Genomic DNA, 25,174 nt, shown 5'->3' on the forward strand with positions numbered 1-25,174 from the left:
TGTTATCTCGCTTTCCATAATGGATGTGAGTAAGACCTTTTTTAAGCAGGTTAACATTCGAAAGCCCGCATGGCCAGACGGAATACCAGGACACGTACTCAGAGAATGCACTGACCAGCTGGCAAGTGTCTTCACTGACATTTTCTACCCACCACTGACCCGGTCTGTAATACCTATATGTTTCAAGCAAACCACCATAGTCCCTGTGCCCAAGAACGCTAAGGTAACCTGCCTAAATGACTATAGCCCTTTCGCACTCACGTCTTTAGCCATGAGATGTTTTGAAAATCTGCTCATGGCTCATATCAACACCATCATTCCAGACACCCTGGACCCGCTCCAATTTGCATACCGCCCCAAAAGATCCACAGATGATGCAATCTATATTGCACACCACACTCTATTGCACACCACACTCTATTGCACACCACACTACCCACCTGGACAAAGTTAAAGTCAAAATGTTGTTCATTGACTACAGCTCAGCATTCAACATCATGGTGCCCTCCAAGCTCATCACTAAGCTCAGGACCCTGGCACTGAACACCTTCCACTGTACCTGGATCCTGGATTGTCTGATGGGCTGCCCCCCAGGTGGTGAGGGTAGGCAACAACATCCGCCACGCTGACCATCAACACAGGGCCCCTCTGGGGTGTGTGCTTAGTCCCCTCCTGTACTGTTCACCCACAACATACAAAACTGAAATATCACAAGTATTCAGACCCTTACTCAGTACTTTGTTGAAGCACCTTTGGCAGCGATTACAGCCTCGAGTCTTTTTGGGTATGACTCTACAAGGTTGGCACACCAGTATTTGGGGAGTTTCTCCCATTTTTCTCTGCAGATCATCTCAAGCTCTGTCAGGTTCAATGGGGAGCGTTGCTGCACAGCTATTTTCAGGTCTCTCCAGAGATGTTAGATCGGGCTCTGGTTGGGCCACTCAAGGACTGGCAGACATCTGTCCAGAAGCCACTCCTGCATTGTCTTGACTGTGTGCTTAGGGTCATTGTCCTGTTGGAAGGTGAACCTTCGCACCAGTCTGAGGTCCTGAGCGCTCGTTAGCAGGTTTTCATCAAGGATCTCTCTGTACTTTGCTCCGTTCATCTTTCCCTCGATCCTGACTAGTCTCCCAGTCCCTGGCGCTGAAAAACATCCCCACAGCATGATCCTGCCACCACCATGCCTCACCGTAGGGATGGTGACAGGTTTCCTCCTTACGTGACGTTTGGCATTCAGGTCAAAGAGTTCAATCTTGGTTTCATCAGACCAGAGAAGCTTGTTTCTCATGGTCTGATAGTCCTTTATGTGACTTTTGGCAAACTCCAAGCGGGCTGTCATGTGCCTTTTACTGAGGAGTGGCTTCTGTCTGGCCGCTCTAACATAAAGCCCTGATTGGTGGAGTATTGTAGAGATGGTTATCCTTCTGGAAGGTTCTCCCATCTCCACAGAGGAGCTCTGTCAGAGTGACCATTGGGTTCTTGGTCACCTCCCTGACCAAGGCCCTTCTTCCCAGATTACTCAGTTTGGCCGGGTGGCCAGCTCTAGGAAGAGTTTTGCTGGTTCCAAACTTCTTCCTTTTAAGAATGATGGAGGCCACTGTGGTCTTGGGGACATTCAATGCTGCAGAAATGTTTTGGTAACCTTCCCCAGATCTGTTCCTCGATACAATCCTGTCTCGAAGCTCTACGGCCAATTCCTTCGACCTCATGGCTTGGTTTTTGCTCTGACATGCACTGTCAACTGTGGACCTTATATAGACAGGTGTGTGACTTTCAAAATCATGTCCAATCAATTGAATTTACCGCAAGTGGACTCCATTCAAGTTCTAGAAACATCTCAAGGATGATTTATAGAAACAGGATGAACCTGAGCTCAATTTCGAGTCTCATAGCAAAGGGTCTGAATAAGGTATTTCTGTTTTTTATTTTTAATAAATTTGCTAACATTTCTAAAAACCTATTTTTCGCTTTGTCATTATGGGCTATTGTGTGTAGATTGAGGGAAAAAAAATATTTTATCCATTTTAAAAAGGCTGTAACATATCAAATTGTGTAAAATTTGAAGGGGTCTGAATACTTTCCAAATACACTGTATATGTACATAGCTACCTCAATTACCTCGTGCCCTTGCACATCGACTTGGTACTGGTACTCCCTGTATATAGCCATCTTATTTTTTACTTGTCATTGTTATTAGTTATTCACTGTGTATTTATTCCTCATGTCACGATTCCAAATTTGTTTTTTGCTTTAATATTGCATTGTTGAAAAAGGACCCGTAAGTAAGCATTTCACTGTTAGTTTACAGCTGTTGTTTGTGGGTGTAATTAAATAGTGCTCCTGACTGCAGGCGTCATATAGAGACTTTACTCTCAAACACGCTTTGTTCCACCACAGCCGCCACGTGGGACCCTGTCCCTGTAACCATTAGCAAGTCATAAACCATCCACACTCACACAAAATGTCTTCCTCTCAATTTTATGGAACGAGAAGAACGAAATGAAAAGAGGTGAGAGAGGAACAAATGACGATATCAGAGTAAATTAGTTTCTCCGCTTACCTCCCTACAAGGACTAACATTCTTCATACCATTTTATACATTTAGCCAATGTGAGTAGATTTTGGGGTAGTTGTTTGGAATTTTATTCAGAAACCAACTGTCACCCTGTCTTTTTAACTACTCCCACTCACCACTTTTACTGTTAAAAGTACTCAAAAGACACAGACAGAGACAGCAGCTGCATAACGTATGATTACAGTGGTGAAGTGCGCATGCATATATGATTCTGCAGCTGTAATCAATGTAATGAATGCATGGTTGAATCGCAGGGCCCACCCGTGTCCTTAACCTCTCACAGTTTATGTAAAACAGGATGTATCAGCTTAAATAATTAACCCCCCCCCCCACTGATTGAGTGCTTAATTGAGAACAGTTCACTTGAAAGCTCTGCACAGTTGTGGAAGGCAGATCTCTGAGGAAATAGTATGGAGCAGAGCTCCCTGAAGCCAGCCTCGTAGGGGGTGTACATCTAAGCATCCTTGTTACCGTTTGCATGTTACTGACTCACATATTTATTCTACTTATTATTCACCAAATTATCTTACAGATGAAGGGGGATTTCGGAATCACAAACAAACACACCCACCCACACACAAGAACGTACGCACACGCGCGCACACACACATGTTTGTTTTACTGTCCTCCTTGCGGGACCAAACAATTGATTCCCATTCAAAATCCTGTTTTCCCTAACACCTAAACTTAACCCTGAATTAAACCTAACGATAACCCTAAACCTAACCTCTAACCATAATTATAATCCTAATTGTACCCCTAAACCTAAAATATAATTTTTCCATGTGGAGATCGGCAAAATGTCCCCACTTGTCTGAATTGTTTTGTTTTAATATCCTTGTGAGGACACACACACACACACACACACACACACACACACACACACACACACACACACACACACACACACACACACACACACACACACACACACACACACACACACACACACACACACACTGTCTCTACTGTTTCCCCCTGCTCAAAGACTGTGCAGTAGAGCAGCTGTTAGGCTGTGTAGTAGTATCAGTAGGCGCGAGGCAAAGCAAGGTGTGTGTGTGTAGAGTGGGCTGGTATTCTGCTGCTCCCTCTGTCAGATTAGCAGGGTGATGGATTGATACGCTCCCCGCTCTGTCAGTAGGAGAGCAATACTACACTGTAACCATGGAGCCTCACTGCTGAGCCCCCTGCTCCTTCAAAGACCTATCACTACTACACCTACTGGTGAAGAGGAGAACGTTGATGTTTCAATTATTCTAATTGAAGCAGCACCCTTACGGCAAGCCAGCAGTGTTGCACAGCGTGTGGACCTGGCAAAACATCGATGCTAATTACCTGGAGTCAGATAGAGACAGTAGCTATTACTCCACCTGGGAAAGGAGTGATGAGACCCATCCTACATTCACATATCAGCTCCGCCTCACGCAGAGGCAAGCATGTTATTGTCTGTAGCTGTGAGATTAACTCCTCATATTTAGTCTGTGGTCATTGCGCTCACACACACACACACACACACACACACGCATTATGCACACACACACACACGCATTATGCACACACACACACACACGCATTATGCACACACACGTACACACACATACACATATATGTAAAAACTGGGACATGGTGTCACGCCTGCTCCCGCTCTCTCTCCCTGGCACTCTTTGGGTGCCAGGCTGCCCAGCAGTGCGCACTCCTGCCACCATCATTACGCACATCTGCTTCCCTCGTCACGTGCACCAGCGAATTATTGGACTCAATCACCTGTTTTAGTAACTTTAACCATATCAGTCACTTTAACCATATCTACATGTACATACTACCTCAATCAGCCTGACTAACCGGTGTCTGTATGTAGCCTCGCTACTTTTATAGCCTCGCTACTGTATATAGCCTGTCTTTTTACTGTTGTTTTATTTCTTTACCAACCTATTGTTCACCAAATACCTTTTTTGCACTATTGGTTAGAGCCTGTAAGTAAGCATTTCACTGTAAGGTCTACACCTGTTGTATTTGGCGCACGTGACAAATAAACTTTGATATGATTTGATTATTACCTCCCCTATATTTGTCAGTTCCCCAGCTCTGTTCCACGGCTGCTGCATTAATTGTCGTTCCTGTTCTATGTCGGTTCCAAATTAAATGTTGACTCCCCGTACCTGCTTCTCATCTCCAGCGTTGGTTCTTACAGAATACAGCAGCCATCAAATGAAGCATCGGGGAGTGCTGGCTTTTCAGTTGGTGGTTGACGTCGGGTCCGGGGGCTGCCGCCGATGGAACCGGGGATACCTTAGCTGGATCGTCGGGCTTCCATGCCCTAGTCAGCTTGAGGTTTCGTTTCCCTGGTTGGCTCGGCAGGCGCCCATCCCACGTCAGGCCTCACCCGGTTCGCCAGGCTTCCACGCCTCAGCTGGCTCACCAGGCTCCCACGTCCCAGCGGGATCGTCAGACTGTCACGCCTCAACCGGATCGTCAGGTTACCACGCCTCAGCCTGTTCGTCAGGCTCCTACACCCCAGCCGGCTGGTCCAGCACCCATGCTTCGGCCGGCCCGTCAGGCTCGTCCAGGTGGGATGCCGGGTGGCGACCCTAGAGGGGGAGTACCGTAACGCCTGCTCCCGCTCTCTCTCCCTGGCACTCTTTGGGAGCCAGGCTGCCCAGCACTGCACACTCCTGCCACCATCATATCGCACACCTGCTTCCCTCGTCACGCGTATCAGCAAATTATTGGATTCACCTGGACTCAATCACCTGTTTTATTACCTCCCCTATATTTGTCAGTTCCCCAGCTCTGTTCCCCGCTGCTGTATTAATGTTCGTATGTCGTTATGTTACCCGGTGCTGACATTGTTCCTGTCCTGTTTAATGTCTGTGCTATATTAAAATGTTGACTCCTCGTACCTGCTTCTCATCTGCAGTGTCGGTCCTTTCACATGGTCATCTCTAACCCAGAATCACCACTCAGTCTCATGAAATATGCAGGTTGCGTGCCGACACACACCCTCTTCCCTTTGCTTTCACACGCAGACATAGACAGCTACAAAAGGTCGTCATGAAACATAAAAATAAGCTGTTGCTCGGATTGGAATTGAAATGGCCTCTCATGGGTTTTTCCTTGAAAGGCATGGTTGAATGTTAAAGCCGCCTTGGCATCTTTAGAGCAGACAGTTTCAGACTGCTGTGCCCCTTGGGTTTTGATATAGCACATGGCAGAAGCACTGAGTACTGTAGTCTAGAATAGATTGACATGCAAAAAACAATTTGTCTCTGAGACATACCCATTAAAACCTCCTTTGGCTGTTCTTTGTTAGGACGTCAAGTCACAGACTCCTGTTTAAATTCAAGGGCCAACACTAATGGTATACTACCGGAATTACTAGCTGTAAGTAACTGCCAGAATAATAGAAACACTTGAGTAAATGAGGGATACAAAGTATATTGAAAGCAGTTGCTTCCACACAGGTGTCTTTCCGGAGTTAAGTAAACAATTAACATCCCATCATGCTCAGGGTCATGTATAAAAATGGCCATTATTTTGGCTACCTTTGCTATGCCCCCATAGGATGACAAGGCCCCAATCCGCAGGGCACGAGTGGTCACTGAATAGTTTGATGAGCATGAAAACTATGTAAACCTTATGCCACCAGATCTCAACCCAATTGGAAACTTATGGGAGATTCTGGAGTGATGCCTGAGATGGCATTTTCCACCACCATCAACAAAACACCAAATTATGGAATTTCTTGTGGTAGAATGCTGTCGCATCCCTCCAATTGAGTTCCAGACACTTGTAGAATCTATGCCAAGGTGCATTGAGGCTGTTCTGGTTCGTGGCGGCCCATTGCCCTATTAAGACACTTTATCTTGTTGTTTCCTTTTATATTGGCAGTTACCTGTAAATACTATAATAAAACTTAAACAAATGTCCCTGTGAAATAACTTTTCATTGAATCATGTAATTCCCTTTTATGAACACTAAAGGGCAGTTTTGTCATGGGCCTCTCCACAGGGTGTCAGGAATGCCTGATACAGATCACAGTCCGGCCTGTTATTTCCCTCTGGGCACATTCCAGAGTGGCAAAAGCGGAGAAGGAGAGAAAAAGAACTGGTCTGGCCGAGGAAGAAGTGATCCTGGATGTGGATGTGAGGCCTAGCTGTGTAAACAGAGGTGTGATTGTTAGCGTGTGGTGTCGTGTGCCGACAGACTTCCAGATGGAGTCTTGGTGTGCTGTTGGGTTTAGCCTTTAGCTCTTGGTGTTGCTGGGGTTGTCTTTCATGTGATGGGCCTTTCTACTTACTGCAGAATAGTTTGGACAGTCAATGCACAAGATTATTTTTTTGTACTTATTTTTTCCCTCACTCTTTGCTCACAGAAATGAAAACAAACTTTTTAGGCTTTTGATGAATCTACAGAGACTTCTTGTATGGACTGAATTATGGTTTCTCCATATGTGAACTGTTATTGTAACTAAGTTACAGTATGTAAATATGTATTGAGTTCATTATACACTTTTAATTGCATGTTAGCTACAGAATGTTAGCTAACCCTTTGGCTCTTTCACTCTGAGGCCTCCTGCTAGTTTTGTACAGAAGGCTGGTTTTCCATCAAAGGCTAGCCAGTGGCAAAACGATTACCCCCCTGTCGCGTCCCTGAGGGCAGGGGGACAAGGTGAAGTTTAAATTACTCTCAAGTTCATTAGAGTGTCTGCTAAATTACTAAAATGTAAATGTAATTAGCATGGATCTACAGACCGGTCTGTGGGTCTGGGTGTCGATAACTCAGCTTGGTGTATGGCGGCCCTGTCCCACTGAGCCAAATCAACCTTGACCCCTGCAGCTGATGGACAATGGGGGAGAGAGGCAGAGAACAGTAACTAACACTGTGGACAAATTAGATCCTCTCACAAATGAAAGAGGGAAGGCGAGAGTTGCCATAATGGCAGGTAAAATTAGCTGTTAAGTGGTGATCACATCAGTCTTCTCAACCTCTCCATAGTTTTTTGTTCGAAGCTGAGAAGCAGGTCAAAGACATTGGGCCCTATTAAGCACAGACAGGCTTTTGACAAAGGACCAGTGACCCTATGTTGTGTGAATCGAGTCATCCCAGCTAAGAGTCTCAAATTAGAGATGGCCACACATGGCAATCAACACCTACTTACAGTCATATCAAGATACTTCCACATCTACATAATTACATGTATGAACAAACAGTAAGCAATGTATGCTCATACATTGCAGTGTTCACAAGAGATCTCTACATATGGCTCTGGTTCACTGTGATGTTGTTGTGTACAAGATCTCCTGAATCTTGCTCGTCTTCCCTCCCTCGGCTAGTCTACTGCTGGCTACTGTAGAGTTGCTGTGTAGAGCCCGGCCACTCTTCTCCCCAGCAGCTGACAATTAGGCTACTGGAGGAGTCCTCAGACTCCCACTGCTGGTTTTGCCCCTCACAGCGAGAGAGAGAGTGTGAGGAGGTGGATCAGAAAGAGAGACTAATATAAAAGAGGGAATATTGACCAATCAGATCACAGCTGTGACTTAGGGAGAGGAAAGTAGAGGAGAGAAAGTGAAACAGAAAACTCTGGCTGCTAAAGCATGGTCAGACCCCTGTGTGTACAGTACATTGATTTTTTTATTTAACCTTTATTTAACTAGGCAAATCAGTTAATTTACAATGACGGCTTAGGAACAGTGGGCTAACTGCCTTGTTCAGGGCAGAACGACAGATTTTTTACCTTGTCAGCTCGGGGATTCAATCTTGCAACCTTTCAGTTACTAGTCCAATGCTTTAACCACTAGGCTACATGCCGCCCCGTGGGGAACTGCTACCAGAAAGGCATATGTTAAATTGGTCAGCCAACCCAATCATCTGTCACCTCTTGATTCACTGGTCGAATGGTCAAATCACTACGGAAGATTGGAGCACCACAGTGATTGTTGGGCCTTTGTGAAATTGTTAACACACACAATCGATTATTGTGCAGGTAATCTTGCAAGTTTTGAGAAGCATACAGCCACTATAGGGAAATATGTGCATATAAACATGAATGGCAAAAAACTCAGATAATATTTTGTGACGATAATAGATTTTGACTCAAACACAGAGATAGAAATGGTGCACAACAAAACCAGAAGTCCCTGGCAGGGATCCCAGTGCCAGATGAAAGGTACATGTGAAATGTAGGGAAACTATTTCAGTGGAGGAGAGATAGAGACCAGTATGTGTGACTGTGTGTGAGCAGGAGGAGATTGTGTATGAGGTTGGTTGAAGGGGGTGATTGAGTGGTGTAATTTCTGCTCCCATGATGTGCTCTGTCATGTTAATGGTATTGCTGCAACACGTGCACATCAAAAACACATGGGCTAAATGGCAGCTGCATGACGTGTAATAACCGTCAGTAGGTACTAATTTCAGCTAAATGCAGAGCCATACATAGATACATACTATATCTCTGACTAAATGTAATGCACATGATGTATTTGCCAACATTACAGATGACTAGTAAAACAGTGGGAGTTACATTATGTATGTGTGTGTGTACATCTTCTGACCAAAATGAGCAGGTGGGACTGAAATGAGCAGGTGGGACTGAAATGAGTAGGTGGCATCAGTGCTATATGGTGATTCCTCACAAAACTAGATTTTCAAGACATTTAATCCATAGAAGGGTTATTTTGAGGAAGGATTGTTGCCATGTATTTGACATTTGTATCTTAAAGCATAATTGAGAAATAATTAATTGAAGTTGGAATATTTGTGAAATGTTGGCCTTACCCAGACTTCCTTTAAGACTCCAAAGGACCCTTAATGGTATTTTTTGTTGTTATTTTTTCTTGAGGAATCACCCTAAACGTTTACATCTGAACTATAATTTTTGTTGATCACTTTGGTTGATCCTAATATCTCTTTCACATCAGAGTGCAGTGTCTTGTTGAGTGTCATATTACAGTTTTTGCAGGTTGTGGAAACAGTGCAACATGTTCAGTATGTTGTTCAGTATCTTCATGTCTGCATTGCATTCCCTGTCCTTTTACAGGTGTCCCCTCTGGTCCCAGGAATGTCATCTCCATCGTCAACGAGACCTCGGTGATCCTGGAGTGGCACCCGCCTAGGGAGACTGGCGCCCGCGATGACGTCACTTACAACATCGTGTGCAGGAAGTGCCGTGCGGATCGGCCGTTGTGCTCCCACTGTGATGACAACGTGGAGTATGTGCCCAGGCAGCAGGGCCTGACTGAGACCAGGGTGTTCATCAGTAACCTGTGGGCCCACACCCCTTACGCCTTTGAGATACACGCTATCAATGGCGTCACCAACAAGAGCCCCTACCCTGCCCAGCACGTGTCCATCAACATCACTACCAACCAGGCTGGTCAGTGGCATTGTACAGCACCATGCTTTGTGTCTCACACCATGCTTTAAAATACATGTTAATGTACAGGCATTCACAACAAGTACATTTCAGTGGTACACGTTTCAAGGTAACTGCAACAAAAAGGTCTGAGACAGTCTAATGGTCTACAGTCAAGCTTTAGCCCTATACTGTATACAATCGATTTTCTCTGTCCTTTAATAAGATGGATGCTATTGATAGCCGTCTTGTATTCTTGACTGAAAGCCTTCCTCACTCGTCAACAGAATGAGTCAACAGACTCAACACAATCCTGTACATTGCTATTGATCAGCAGCAATTAAATCCCAAGGTTACATTCTTGTTATTTTTTTGTTGTTGTCAATAAGTGAATAAGTGAAGCTGTTTCACCTGTTGCTGTTAGGTGAGTTTCTATTGAACAGCCTCCCCTGGCAACCATTATAGACTTTTGTTCTGGAAATCAATGCCCTAAGGCTTATATTTATCATCTAAATGATGAATGCTATTGCACAACAACACATCAGCGCTACTGGCATTTCTTGTTTTTTAAACCGGAGACATTCTAGAACATTCTAGAACCAAAGGCAAGGCTTTTGATCTTTTGTCAAGACTTCACTTCGGCTGTTTTGGATTTTTCATGACGTTTTCAATATTCAAGCATCGCAGATTGGTTTATTACTTGTATGTCTCTCACAATACAGACAACACCATTCAGGAGGTAGAATTCAATGTAAGTCATACAATGTATCTTTCTATCGCTTTCTTTTGTTATTGAAAAATCATATGGACTTGATAATTGATAATAAGTCCTTCCGCTTTTAAATATGGCGTGAATCAGCCGTATCAGAATCTATCAAACTTCTGTAGGTTGGTGTAATGAGGTGTAATACATGAAGGAGAGATTGTTTCATTGGGAAGCCATTCTAGTACTCAGTGGTCCTGTCATACGGTATACCCATGGGTAACACCAGGCCAGCCAACGACGCCTCTCTCTCCAGACATAGGACTCGTTGTTAGGAAGACTTGAAAAAGTCTTCTTGAAAAGGATTATAGTCATGACTCTCTTCAGTGCTCCACTGTGAATGTTCTTGGAGGAACATCAAGATTGTATCTTACGCTGCTATATTGCTTTCAATTAAATGGAACTATGGTTACTGAGCTAACACCGTGTTCAGTTGCATTCAATTATAACCATGTGTTGAACCAAACAACAGGCTATAGAGAACACCTGGAGTCTACAGTGCCTTCAGAAAGTATTTATACCCCTTGATCATTTACACATTTTGTTGTGTTACTGCCTGAATTTAAAATGGATTAAATTGAGATATCTTGTCACTGGCCTAAACACAATCCCCCTTAATGTCATGGGGGAATTATGTTTTTAGACATTTTTACAAATTAATTAAAAATGAAAAGCTGAAATGTCTTGAGTCAATAAGTATTCAACCCCTTTGTTAAGGTGAAGTTAATTCAAATCAAATTGTATTAGTCAATGCAAATAGTCCAGGTAGCCATTTGATTAAGTGTTCAGCAGTCTTACGGTTTTGGGGTAGAAACTGTTAAGGAGCCTTTTTGTCCCAGACTTGGCGCTCCAGTACCGCTTGCTGTGCGGTAGCTGAGAGAACAGTCTATGACTTGAGTGGCTCTAGTCTTTGACAATGTTTAGGGCCTTCCTCTGACACCACCTGGCATAGAGGTCCTGGATGGCAGGAATCCCTCTGTAGCGCCTTGCGGTCGGATGAAGAGCAGTCGGAGGCTGAGCGGTTGCCATACCAAGCGGCGATGCAACCAGTCAGGATGCTCTTGATAGTACAGCTGTAGAACTTTTTGAGGATCTGAGGTCTCGTACCAAAAATCTTTTCAGCCTCTTGAGGGGGAATAGGCATTGTCATGCCCTCTTCATGACTGTCTTGGTGTGTTTGGATCATGATAGGTCCTTAGTGATGTGGACACCAAGGAACTTCAAGCTCTCAACCCGCTCCACTACAGCCCTGTCGATGTCAATGGGGGCGTGCTTGGCCCGCCTTTTCCTGTAGTCCACAATCAGCTCCTTTGTCTTGCTCACATTGAGGTCAGGTCTCTCTATAGGTGGTCTCATTGTTTGTGATCAGGCATACCACCGTCGTGTCGTCGGCAAACTTAATGATGGAGTTGGAGTCATGTGTGTCCACGCAGTCATGGGTGAACAGGGAGTACAGGAGGGTCAGCATGGCGGATGTGTTGTTGCCTACCCTCATCACCTGGGGGCAGCCTGTATGGAAGTCCAAGATCCAATTGCAGAGGGAGGTGTTCAGTCCAAGGGCCCTCAGCTTAGTGATGAGCTTGGAGGGCACTATGGTGTTGAATGCTGAGCTGTAGTCAATGAACAGCATTCTCACATATGTGTTCCTTTTGTCCAGGTAGGAAAGGGCAGTGTGGAGGGCAATAGAGATTCCGTCACCTGTGGATCTGTTTGGGCGGTATGTGATTTGGAGTGGGTCCAGGGTTTCTGGGATGATGGTGTTGATGTGAGACATGACCAGCCTTTCAAAGCATTTAATGGCTACAGAGTGAGTGCTGCAGGGCGATAGTCATTTAGGCTGGTTACCTTGGCGTTGAGCACAGGGACTATGGTGGTCTGCTTGAAACATATACAGTTGAAGTCAGAAGTTTACATACACTTAGGTTGGAGTCTTTAAAACCTGTTTTTCAACCACTCGACAAATGTCTTGTTAACAAACTATAGTTTTGGCAAGTCGGTTAGGAGATTATTTCACTTATAATTCACCGTATCACAATTCTAGTGTGTCAGAACTTCAGATACACTAAGTTGACTGTGCCTTTAAACAGCTTGGAAAATTACAGGAAATGATGTCACGGCTTTAGAAGCTTCTGATAGGCTAATTGACATAATTTGAGTTAATTGGAGGTGTACCTGGGGATGTATTTCAACGCCTACCTTCAAATTCAGTACCTCTTTGCTTGACATCATGGGAAAATCAAAAGAAATCAAACAAGACCTCAGGGAAAAAATTGTAGACTTCCACAAGTCTGGTTCGTTCTTGGGAGCAATTTCCAAACACCTGAAGGTACCACGTTCATCTGTACAAACAATGGTACGCAGGTATGAACACCATGGGACCGCGCAGCCGTCATACCGCTCAGGAAAGAGACTAATTCTGTCTCCTAGAGATGAACATACTTTGGTGCGAAAAGTGCAAATCAATCCCAGAACAACAGCAAAGAACCTTGTAAAGATGTTGGAGGAAACAGGTACAAAAGTATCTATATCCACAGTAAAACGAGTTCTATTTTGACATAACCTGAAAGGCCGCTCAACAAGGAAGAAGCCACTGCTCCAAAACCTCCATAAAAAAGCCAGACTATGGTTTGCAACTGCACATGGGGACAAAGATTGTACTTTTTGAAGAAATGTCCTCTGGTCTGATGAAACAAAAATAGAACTGTTTGGCCATAATGACCATCATTATCTTTGGTGGAAAAAGGGGGACGCTTGCAAGCTGAAGAACACCATCCTAACTGTGAAGCACGGGGGTGGCAGCATCATGTTGTGGGGGTGCTTTGCTGCAAGAGGGACTGATGCACTTCACAAAATAGATGGCATCATGAGGCAGGAAAATTACGTGGATCAGACATCAGTCAGGAAGTTAAAGCTTGGTCGCTAATGGGTCTTCCAAATGGACAATGACCCCAAGCATTCTTCCAAAGTTGTGGAAAAATGGCTTAAGGACAACAAAGTCAAGGTATTTGAGTGGCCATCACAAAACCCTGACCTCAATCCTTTAGAACATTTGTGGGCAGAACTGAAATAGCGTGTGCGAGCAAGGAGGCCTACAAACCTGACTTAGTTACACAAGCTCTGTCAGGATGAATGGGCCAAAATTCACCCAACTTATTGTGGGAAACTTGTGGAAGGCTAGCCGAAACGTTTGACCCAAGTTAATCAATTTAAAGGCAATGCTACCAAATACTAATTGAGTGTATGTAAACTTCTGACCCACTGGGAATGTGATGAAATAAATAAAATCTGAAATAAGTAAGTCTCTCTACTATTATTCTGACATTTCACATTCTTAAAATAAAGTGGTGCTCCTAACTGACCTAAGACAGAGAATTTTTACTAGGATTAAATGTCAGGAATTGTGAAAAACTGAGCTTAAATGTATTTGACTAAGGTGTATGTAAACTTCCGACTTCAACTGTAGGTATTACAAACTGGGTCAGGGAGAAGTTGAAAATGTCAGTAAAGACACTTGCCAGCTGGTTAGAGCATGCCCTGAGTACACATCCTGGTAATCCATCTGGCCCTGTGGCCTTGTGAATGATAACCTGTTGAAAGGTCTTACTCACATCGGCTACAGAGAGCGTGATCACACAGTCGTCCGAAACAGCTGGTGCTCTCATGCATGGTTCAGTTTTGCTTGCCTCGAAGCGAGCATAGACTGCATTTAGCTTTTCTGGTAGGCTCGTGTTACTGGGCAGCTCACGGCTGGATTTCCCTTTGTAATCCATGATAGTTTGCAAGCCCTGCCACATCCAAGAAGCATCACAGCCGTTGTAGTAGGATTCGATTTTTGTCCTGTATTGACGCTTTGCCTGTTTGATGCTTTGTCAGAGTGTGTAGCTGGATTTCTTATTAGCGCCCGGATTAGTGTCCCGCTCCTTGAACGCGGCGGCTCTAGCCTTTAGCTCAGTGAGGATGTTGCCTGTAATCCATGGCTTCTGGTTGGGATATGTACGTACGATCACTGTGGGTACGACATTGTAGAGGCACTTATTAATGAAGCCGGTGACTGATGTGCTATTCTCCTCAATGCCATCGGCTGAGTCCCGGAACATGTTCCAGTGTGTGCTAGCGAAGCAGTCCTGTAGCTTAGGATCCACCTCATCGTACCACTTCTGTATTGAGTGCATCACTGGTACTTCCTGTTTGAGGTTTTGCTTGTAAGCAGAAATCAGGACGATATAGTTATGGTCAGATTTGCCAAATCGAGGGCTTTGTATCTGACGCTGTGTGTGCCGTGAAGGTGATCTATACTTTTTTCCCCTCTAGTTGCACATGTGACATGCTGGTAAAAATGAGGTAAAACAGATTTCAGTTTTCCTGCATTAAAGTCCCTGGCCACTAGGAGCGCCGCCTCTGGATGAGCATTTTCTTGTTTACTTATGGCCTTATACAGCTCGTTGGGTGCGGCCTTAGTGCCAGGATCGATTTGTGGTGGTAAATAGACATCTACGAAGAATATAGATGAAAACGCTCTTGATAAATAGTGTGGTCTACAGCTTATCTTGAGGTACTCCATCTCAGGCGAACAAAACCTCAAGACTTCTTTAATATTAGAGATTGTGCACCAGCTGTTGTTGACAAAGAAACATACACCACCACCCTGATCTTACTGGATGCTGCTGTTCTTTCTTGCCAATGCATGGAAAACCCAGCTAACTGTATATTATCCATGTCCTTTTCTGCCACTACTCAATGAAATATAGGAAATTACAGTTTTTAATGTCCCGTTGATAGGATAGTCTCAAACGGAGCTCATCCAGTTTATTCTCCAGTGATTGCACGTTTGCCAGTAGAACGGAGGGTAAAGGCGGACGTATCCACTTGCTGATGCAGTCTCACCCTGCATCTGGATCTTCGACCTCTGTAACGACGTCTCCTCTTCATACGAATGACGGGGTATTGGACCTGGTCCGGGAGGAGCAGTACTGTATATCCTTCGCGTCCAACTCATTAAAGAAAAAATACTCGTCCAGTTCGAGGTGAGTAATTGCTGTTCTGATGTCCTGAAGCTCTTTTCGGTCATAAGAAACAATGGCAGAAACATTATGTACAAAAAAATTAAAAAATAAAGCGCCCAAAAAACACAAAATAGCATAATTGGTCAGGAACCTGTAAAAGAAGGAAGCTTGTACAGAATAAAAATATTCCAAAACATGCATCTTGTTTGCAATAAGGCACTAAAGTAAAACTGCAAAAAATGTGGCAAAGAAATTAACTCTATGTCCTGAATGCAAAGCATTATGTTTGGGGAAAATCCAACACAACATATCACTGAGTACCACTCTTCATATTTTCAAGCATGGTAGTGGCTGCTTGTCATCGGCAAGTACTAGAGAGTTATTTAGGATAAAACGAAATAGAACAGAGCTAAGTACAGGCAGAATCCTAGAAGAAACCCTGGTTCAGTTTGCTTTCCACCAGACACTGGGAGACAAATTCACCTTTCAGCAGGACAAAAACCTAAAATGCAAGGTCAAATATATACAAGTTGCTTACCAAGATGACATTGAATATTCCTAAGTGGCCTAGTTACAGTTTTGACTTAAATCCTCTTGAAAATATATGGCAAAACTTGAAAATGGCTGTCCTACAATGGTCAACAACCAACTAACAGAATTTTTTAAAGAATAATGTGCCAACATTGTAGTATCCAGGTGTGAAAAGCTCTTAGAGATACAGATGTAATCGCTGCCAAATGTGATTCTATTGACTCAGGGGTGTGAATACTTATGTAAATTAGATATTTCATTTTCAATAAATGAGCAAAAATGTCAAATATGTTTTCACTTTTACATTATGGGGTATTATATGTAGATCGGTGAGAAAGAAAATATTTGTATCCATTTTGAATTCAGGCTGTAACACAACACAATGTACAATAAGTTAAGGGGAATGAATACTTTCTGAACATTGGCTTGTAGAAACAGGATTCAAGTAGACAGATTTAATGCCTGGCCAAAATGTAACGTTCTATCGTTTGATAGCTTCACATTAGAGGAAAGCGGGGGAAATGAGAATGTAATTGGACTTTATTACCTAGTAGTTAATAGTGCTAGTTAATAGACCCCATCATCTTGCTTGACAAGGTAAGTGCTCGACTTGACAGATGGATATAGATTAAGAAATAAATAGATACACCAAATAGCCAATGCCATTGTCTTTTGTAAAAACGGCTGCAGTGGTAATGCGTAAGTAGCTTTTAATTTCACTTCAGAAAAGTGGTCAGAGCCATTGTGTTGTTGCCAGGTAATTGGGCCATTTCAGCTGTCCCTGAGAAGGAGTTTATGTCATGTCTCTGTAGGGAAAAATCTGTCATGTTTAGAATAAAAGAAGGAGTTGAGAGGCAATGGAGGAGATGGTTACCTTAAAGCTAGAATCCTTATGTCACGAACGTGTGGAGACGGACCAAGGCGCAGTGGGATTAAAGTTCCACATATTTATTTAAGCGAAACTTCCAAACAAAAAGAAACAAACAATCAACGAACCGTGACATCAGAGGTGCTACATGCACTAACGCAAAACAATATCCTACACAGCAGGTGGATACAGGGAGCCCCAATTAGAGACAACGAACCTCAGCTTCCTCTAATTGGGAACCATACCAAGAGCACCAACATAGAAATAATAAACCTAGAACACCCCCCGAGTCACACCCTGACCTACTATACCATAGAGAACCAAAGGCTCTCCATGGTCAGGGCGTGACACCTTAGTTGCTACATCCATTTTTGGATGTAAATATTTATGATATAAACCCATTGATTCTTGAAGAATATAACGTATAAATGCCTCATGAGCTTAGTTCAACTGCCGTACCCCATCAGAACCAAAAATATAAGCTTGTTTTACTACAAAGTGTAAACATCTTAAGTGTAAACAAACACTGTATAGCCTTTCTCCAGCCCCATTCCTTAGCTTTTAGAGAAACATTCGGCAGGGACCACGGGGCGAACGCTTTGTTACTGTTTCAATTAAGGATTCTAGCTGAATGAGTTGGCTAGATCAGGGTTATTAAACCGGGGGTCTGTGGACCCCTAGCGCTACTGCTGTTGGTCAGCAAAAAAATCAAATACATGATAAGACAAGATGTGGATTTTTTGATCGGGGTCCCTGGGTCACAGGTTTGCCTGGGAGGGGGCAAGAAAAGGTTGGAAGACCCCTGGGCTATATTGAAAGGATAATGGTGTGAGTGTACACCACTGTCCTTTTGACAGAGTCACAGGGGATGGGAGGTTGGTTCAAATAGTGCCCCCCCGACAGTTCAGAGAAAAGGAAATCTCTGTTGAGGAGAGAGTTAGTTGTGGTTCAGTGAAGGGGCCATTAGACCTGATTCAGTCTGGAGTGACAGAGCTGACAGGAACCCTGATTGATGCACCGCTCTGTAACTCCTCTCCTCTCTGACACAGTGGTGTGTATTCTCATGCATACCCGATTTACCACCAACCAAAGACCAGCTTACTTATTAGAACCTTTCAGTTAAATGTAAAATATGATATTACACATTCTTTTACCATTGCCTTTTACGGTTTATGCATTCTCAACTGTAGTCTGAGAAAGTCTTTAGGAGAGTGGGTCAGTGGGAGCCATGAATTCAATGAATTAAAACAGAGGTGCAGATTGAATGGCATGAAATAAATCAGCTAATGTGGGCAACATATTAACATGTACACTCCGAGGTCTGCTTACTCTTCCAGAACTGTGGCAGAGTAACTGACACTAGCGGATGATAGAAGCTCACAGAGAACAGTGCCAAACCCTCTACTCTGGCAAGACTCTGGGGCTCCACACTCAAACCCCAAACTCTTCTCATGCTGGCATGGAGGGGGTGTGGGGGGCACTGGCGCCCAGAGGAGGCTTCTCTCCAGCCCATGACAGTGTGTGCTCAGGGGAATGGTTCTTACACACACTCCCCTCAGGGAAATGTAAAACATGTCTACTGTTCCATGGGTAGTAGGATATGTCTGGCCAGAAGTTGCATTAGTCCACATAAAGGGATCCATGTTAACTTGAGCCTCTCATAAAGACCAGTGAACCGTGTCAATTTGTAGAGAGATACTTGGTTCTTTGTTCCATCAGTGGGCACTTTGAGAGTATTTGGATCCATCAGACAGACTCTTGAATTCCCAAGCCGGAAATTTGTCATAGCTCTTTCACAAACTGTACTAATCATTGAACAGCTTCAGACACTTACTCATAGACACTGCTTGCTACAGTAGTAAGACTGCATTTACATTTCTCATGGAATATATTTTCCTGGCGTTTTGAATCTGTGACGATTCAGAATCACTACATCAGCCAGTCCCATCCTCCATGTCACCAGTATTTTGCAGAGTCATAGGGGTCTGTCCTTTCTTACCACAGCTCATTCACCCATGACACCGTTAGCAGCATACCACCCTGCATCCCACTGCTGGCTTGCCTCTGAAGCTTAGCAGGGTTGGTCCTGGTCAGTCTCTGAATGGGAGATCAGATGCTGCTGGAAGTGATGTTGGAGGGCCTGTAGGAATAATTCTTTCTTCTGGTCTAAAAAAATATCCCAATGCTCCAGGGCAGTGATTGGGGACATTGCGCTTGTAGTGGGCTGTCTTTCGGATGGGACTTTAACATGAGTAAACACCTCAAGAAAATACAGAATAACATTAAGGTACAAGTGTAGCTACAGTAGCCACTGGCAGTTAGCTATATGTAATATCTTAACACAGAAAGCCAATCTCTTGTGTTTTGGTCAGTTTGTCTCCTGTGCCCTATAAGGACATTTGGAAATTGCATCTGAACCAACATCTGGTAAATAAGAAAACAAGAAACAGATGGAAATATTGCACTAGGCAAGATAACAGGCTGTCTGTCTCTGTGTGAGGGATCCCTGATGTTCCACTCTTCCTCTGCCTGAGTAGAGGCATTATCTAGAGCTATAAAACATTCACACAGAGCGAGAGAGAGAGCGAGAACAAGCGAGAGAGAGGGACAGACAGAACAATGCATACAGAAAGAAAAGGCAGAGAAAGAAGGAGAAAATATTTTTTGTAGTACAACCGAAATACTTTTATTTCATGTAGCTTGAATCCAAATTGGTAAAGGAAACAGGGTCATCATCAACATTACATTAAATGTTGGCTGTAATGAGACTTTCCTAATGATGAAGTCTATCTGACAAAAAGGTAACATTGTTTTATCTGATATATGTGAAGAATCACTGTACTTTTCCTCCAACAAGCTCTGCCTTATTCTTGTGGGAAACAGTGTTGGAATATAGAGATCCTGCTTCGTCCTATAGGTCTCCTGTGGGACATTCTTACCTTGTGAGGAATGCTGGTGTTCGGGAGATTGGAACTCTGACAGTTTTACCACCCTTATCTTGCTTGTTCAAATCCTCCTCTACACGTTTCTCTCCTTGTAAATCCACACACATCTTGGAGACATAAAAAGAGCAAAATGCTGAGGCAAGCCTTTTGAGAGCTCTGCTAGTTTACTTCAGCCAATAAAAATTGATCGGTTAGAGGAAGCCCAATATTTCAAAAATTATGATGAAGACATCAATGTCAGTGTAGTAACTTAGCATCGGCCTCACTCAGTGTCATTGTTTATGGAGATTTTGGAGTCCTTTTCTTTATCCGGGGAAACATCGTATTGATAGTTTCAGCATGAGAATCAGAAAAAAAACATGCATTGTCATCAATAGCAGCAAACTATTGAATTTCACAGCTTGCCAGTGGAGGTTGAGGCAGATAACAGCAGTTGAAAGAGCAACAACCCAGACACATGTCTTTTTATGTGAGGGATGCGTCACCACACTTAGTAGAGGAAATGTCAGAGAGCTTTTTTGTAGAGTTTTTAAATATCTGTTTTGGGGCTGTAACTCAGACAGACATAATTCTGAGCTGAGCATGAAGTCTAGTCTAGCGTGGCAGATTTCTTTCTTAGAGAGCTAAAAGTGTTTTTTCTTCTTCTCTGATTTGGCTCCTAATTCTCTCAGCCTCGTGCCAGCCACAGTTAAAGAGGATGGGGAACACACACACACACAGACACACACACACACACACACACACACACACACACACACACACACACACACACACACACACACACACACACACACACACACACACACACACACACACACACACACACACACACACATGTTTGTTTTACTATCCTTGTGGGGACCAAACAATTGATTCCCATTCAAAATCCTATTTTTCTTAACCTAAACCTAACCCTACTCCTGACCCTAAACCTCAAACCCTAATTGTAACCCTAAACCTAACCCCTAAGCCTAAAATAGCATTTTTCCTTGTGGGGACCAGCAAATGTAGTACTCACTCACTCACTCACTCACTCACTCACTCACTCACTCACTCACTCACTCACTCACTAGCTCCATATCTCATAGTCCAAAAACCAAATCAGCAAATGAAATTAAATAAAAAATTCATTGAAAAGATTAAAAAGCAGGCCGTTTGAGGCAAGGAAAGCAGCACATTTGAAACGGTATGAATGATAGGAAGTGCTGGGGGCCTGTAGACTGCTGCCTCACCGCTAGCCAGGCTCAGCGTATTGATAATGCGGCGCAAAGCTGGAGCAGCGGTGCGTGAAAGAGAGCCAGAGAGCCTCCTCTCACTGACTGATGACTATCCCCTCCCCTCTTTTAGCCAGAGCAGCAGTGCACAGACAACCGCTTAACATGACCAACATCTCTCCCTGCTGCTGCTACAGTAAGGATGCTCAGGTACATAGAATTTCCGGGATGTAAGACAATCATACAAACAGATACACCATTAGGTGCTATGGGGGTAATATCCCACACTCCTCTCTCCATCCCTGGTCGAGGGCTTGCTGTGGTGCCCTCCACCCTCCCTGGGTTAAGATGATGGGTTGTTGGCGATGATGGCCTGGGGGATTGTGGTGGTAGCAGAAAGAGAGGGATGAAATTGAATGGGCTGAATGGGTTTAATTCATAAAACATGTTATGGGCATTTCAACTTTATTGCTGTCTGTAAGGGGAAAAGAGGGCTGCAAATCAAATGTGCTATAAAGTGAGCTCAGTTCGATGCCATAGAATTGTTGTAATAGAAATACTATGACCAAGGATACCTCAGTACTGCTTAAAGGAATGGTATGACGACATTATACGTCTGTGGTGTTTCCTAAGAGATTTGAAAGCCATTCAATTAAATGGGACTCTTCAGTCAAGCATGTTTTTTCATACAGTTTCAGCACAGAAGGCCTTTATTTCATAACATTGATCAAACATGTAGGATGGTTGCAATACTAAAGAGTAAGGAAGCATCCATACAGTTGACCTTGCCCCATCTGTCTGTTCCCTTAGCTCCTTCCATGGTTCCCATCATGCACCAGGTCAGCTCCACCATGAAGAGCTTCACATTGTCATGGCCACAGCCTGAGCAGCCGAATGGAATCATCCTGGACTATGAACTGAGGTACTACGAAAAGGTAAGACAACATTTTAATAATTAATGTCTGTAATAATACACGAACAGATCATTATGTCCACCAAAGGCATCTCTTTTACGTTCAATGGAAAGACACCCAGAAGGTTGTCTCTATTGGGTGAATCTTCTGGGCAGGTATTGGTCTACCAAGCTTGCTGGGAATATTAGCCTTTATGCCTTTATCCTTTTCCCCATGGGACTCAATATTCATGTGTCATTATACTTGAAACGTTTACTCAAATTTTATTGTACCCTCTGATTTTTGAGTCATTCCCCTCGTTACCTTGGCGAGTGTGCATCTGAGAATGCCTTTGCAACCTTGATAATTATCCATTAATTGCGTTTAACCCGCGTCTTCTTTGGATGAGCACAGAGCACTGGGTTGCTAGGAGACCGGCGTGATTGGACCTGTTTTGTGTGAAAGGTGTCCTCTCAGTCTGGGTCTTTCGCCAACCCTGTCTGACCTGTGGCTCCTCCACACAGCCTTTTTCCCCCTGAGTAGAGGCAGCACACAGCCTTTCAACTCTATATCATTAGGTAGTAAATATGCAGCTTCCCCCATGCTTAGAGAGGGCTGCCCGGTGGTCTCGCTAACCTTATATCTACTCCATTGCCCTAACCTCCCTCTGTCTCTCTCAGCTTCCTCTATATCTCCCTACTTCTTCTTTCTCTCACTCTGTTTTACACTGTGTTTTTTCATTGTTGTGTCCATTTCCTTTTCATTGTCTCTCTCTGCCTGCTGCACATCTAGAGTCTTCTGTCAGTATCCTTCTCTGGCTCTCGTATTTTCCTCTCTGATATAGTATGGTCATACCTATGGAGTTCATGGATACGATGTCACTTCTATTGAAAAGACTGTGTTAACAGCACTGTACACTCATAAAGCATGCATTTACTGTAATATTGTATATTATCCAACATAATGCTGTCAAATGTGCTCTTTCAGAGAGTTTGGTCAAAATCCTCTCAGTCCTCTGATGACTTAGTTGTTTTCCTGGTCAATCAGTGAAAGGTTGTTATTAATAAGCACTTCATATGTCCAGTTCTGAGAGCACAAGAAGAGGGAGGCTAGCTGGCCTATTTAAACAGGCTAAGTTGCGTTAAAGATATTGAGTGTTCTGTATGTCAAAGACAACTAGCAATTTTAGCATTTTTACTTTTAATGGACGGGGCCACAATTGTTTTCATCAGTCTATGTCTATCAGTCTATGTCTTTGTGTGCCTGCCCCCATCCCCCAGGCCAGGGATGGGCAACTGGGATGGGAAACCCTTTTGTAGGCCTGCGGACAATCAGCACGTAACAATGGGAAAGTAATTCTGCTTTGAAAGTTGATACATTTGTAACCTCACTTTTGAGAAAATGTCCTTGAATAATTTGGTACCTACTGGAGAGCTCTTCTTTGTCTACACCCATTCAGCATCGTTCACACCCTTTTAAGCTTTAGCCCCACCCATCTCTTTAAGGATTCACATGTGAGGCTATGTACTAAACAACCAAAGACACCAGCTACTTCTATCGACAGTTGTTGCAGAGACATCATAAACATTCTATTGAAATAGTTACTTGCATAGTGGAGTCTTTTGTTTCGACATGTAGCTAGCTAGCTAAACAATGAACCATAATCCCAACTCATAATGTTACTGCCCTACATGAATCTGCAGGTAGCTAACCAACGAGGTTCAATGTTAGCTAGCTAACATTAGGCTATAACTAGTGTCGTGACGTTGTATTAGTTAATGTGGCGACTGTTGCTCATCGAATGATTAACTGTTTATAATTGCGTGCTTAAATTAATCAAGCAATGAATCAAGCAATTATTAACTCATTAACCTGGGGCACCATGGGAAAATTAGTTTTATTGAGTTTCTATTTCCCAAATTAACTCAAAGAATATCAGAATATCGATTTTACAACAGTCGCTAAATTAATCAACCTCTAGTCTCATGTCTGAACGTCGCATAATCCGGGAATCTGCACGAACCCGGGCTTCACCAATGAGTTTACCACACCAATCTTGGTTGATTATTTATTTACTAGCAAGCTAAAATGGTGATAAAAATACACATACACAAAACACAGTCTAGGCTATTGATTAGGACTTAGTATAACGGGCCAACACACTATGGCGCGTGTTACCCAAAATGGGGATTTAAAAGAGAGAGAAACAAAGAAAGTACACGAGAGAAATATACATTTGGGTTCATTTGTCAGCTATGCTTATTTAAACCTAGCCTTGCCCCGAACTGCCGCTCTTATGGGTCAGAATATAATGATGTAATTACGTGTTAGAGATCTCAGAGGGGCGTCCCGCGTGGCTCGTTTAGGCTTCTCAAGGGCGCACTGCTCCGACGCAACTCTCTGATTGTCCTCACGATGTCAGTGTCTTTCTTGGCTTGGTGGTCTGATTTCTTCCCTTTTCTCTGTGGTGTCGTCTGAGGACAGACAGCTCTGTAGCTCAGAGCTCACAGCGTATGAATGAAATAGCGTAGATACCACGATTCGATGAAGAGTGGAGGCTAGGTGGTTCGGCTTGAATTCACCCACGTAAACACAGCTACTCATCTGTAGCTTGGGTAGAAAAAGATTTCTTTGTCTTCAAACTTTGTGTTGCGTTTTGGGGTTCGTTGACCATTTAGACCTTCGCTGCAGCTTGGGGTCTCTTTTAGTCTGCAGTTCATTCTTCAGTCACATGTCTTATACCCTCGGGTCAGAAGTGGGCGTAACCGCCTTTAGGGCAATTCTCTGTGCGTACCAAGTTAAGGGACAAGGCCTAGATTTTACTCAAATCCAATTTTAGACACTAACTTCACATCTCATCTTTACCAAAACATTCTCTTTGATTTGGATATTTTCCACACAACGTACAATGTATAAACATCAGGCATACTCTGGGAAAACTCTTAAAGGTACAATGTTTTCATAATAACGTCATCTGTTAACCTTTAATAATAAAACAAAAATTACATACATTTTCATATTCCATCTCTCG

The 25,174-nt window shown here is 43.5% G+C and overlaps 1 protein-coding gene across 1 annotated transcript in view; it reads left to right on the plus strand.

The window, feature by feature from the left end:
* The window catches only part of LOC115158359 (ephrin type-B receptor 1), a 203,742-nt gene that overhangs the window by 127,871 nt on the left and 50,697 nt on the right, over positions 1–25,174 (plus strand). Inside the window, exons 5-6 of the mRNA XM_029707199.1 lie at positions 9,612–9,947; positions 22,061–22,185. Coding sequence (XP_029563059.1) covers positions 9,612–9,947; positions 22,061–22,185 — 461 coding nt within the window. The remainder of the gene's footprint in view (positions 1–9,611; positions 9,948–22,060; positions 22,186–25,174) is intronic.

This window comes from Salmo trutta, chromosome 22 (assembly GCF_901001165.1).
Source record: "Salmo trutta chromosome 22, fSalTru1.1, whole genome shotgun sequence".
Lineage (NCBI taxonomy): Eukaryota > Metazoa > Chordata > Actinopteri > Salmoniformes > Salmonidae > Salmo > Salmo trutta.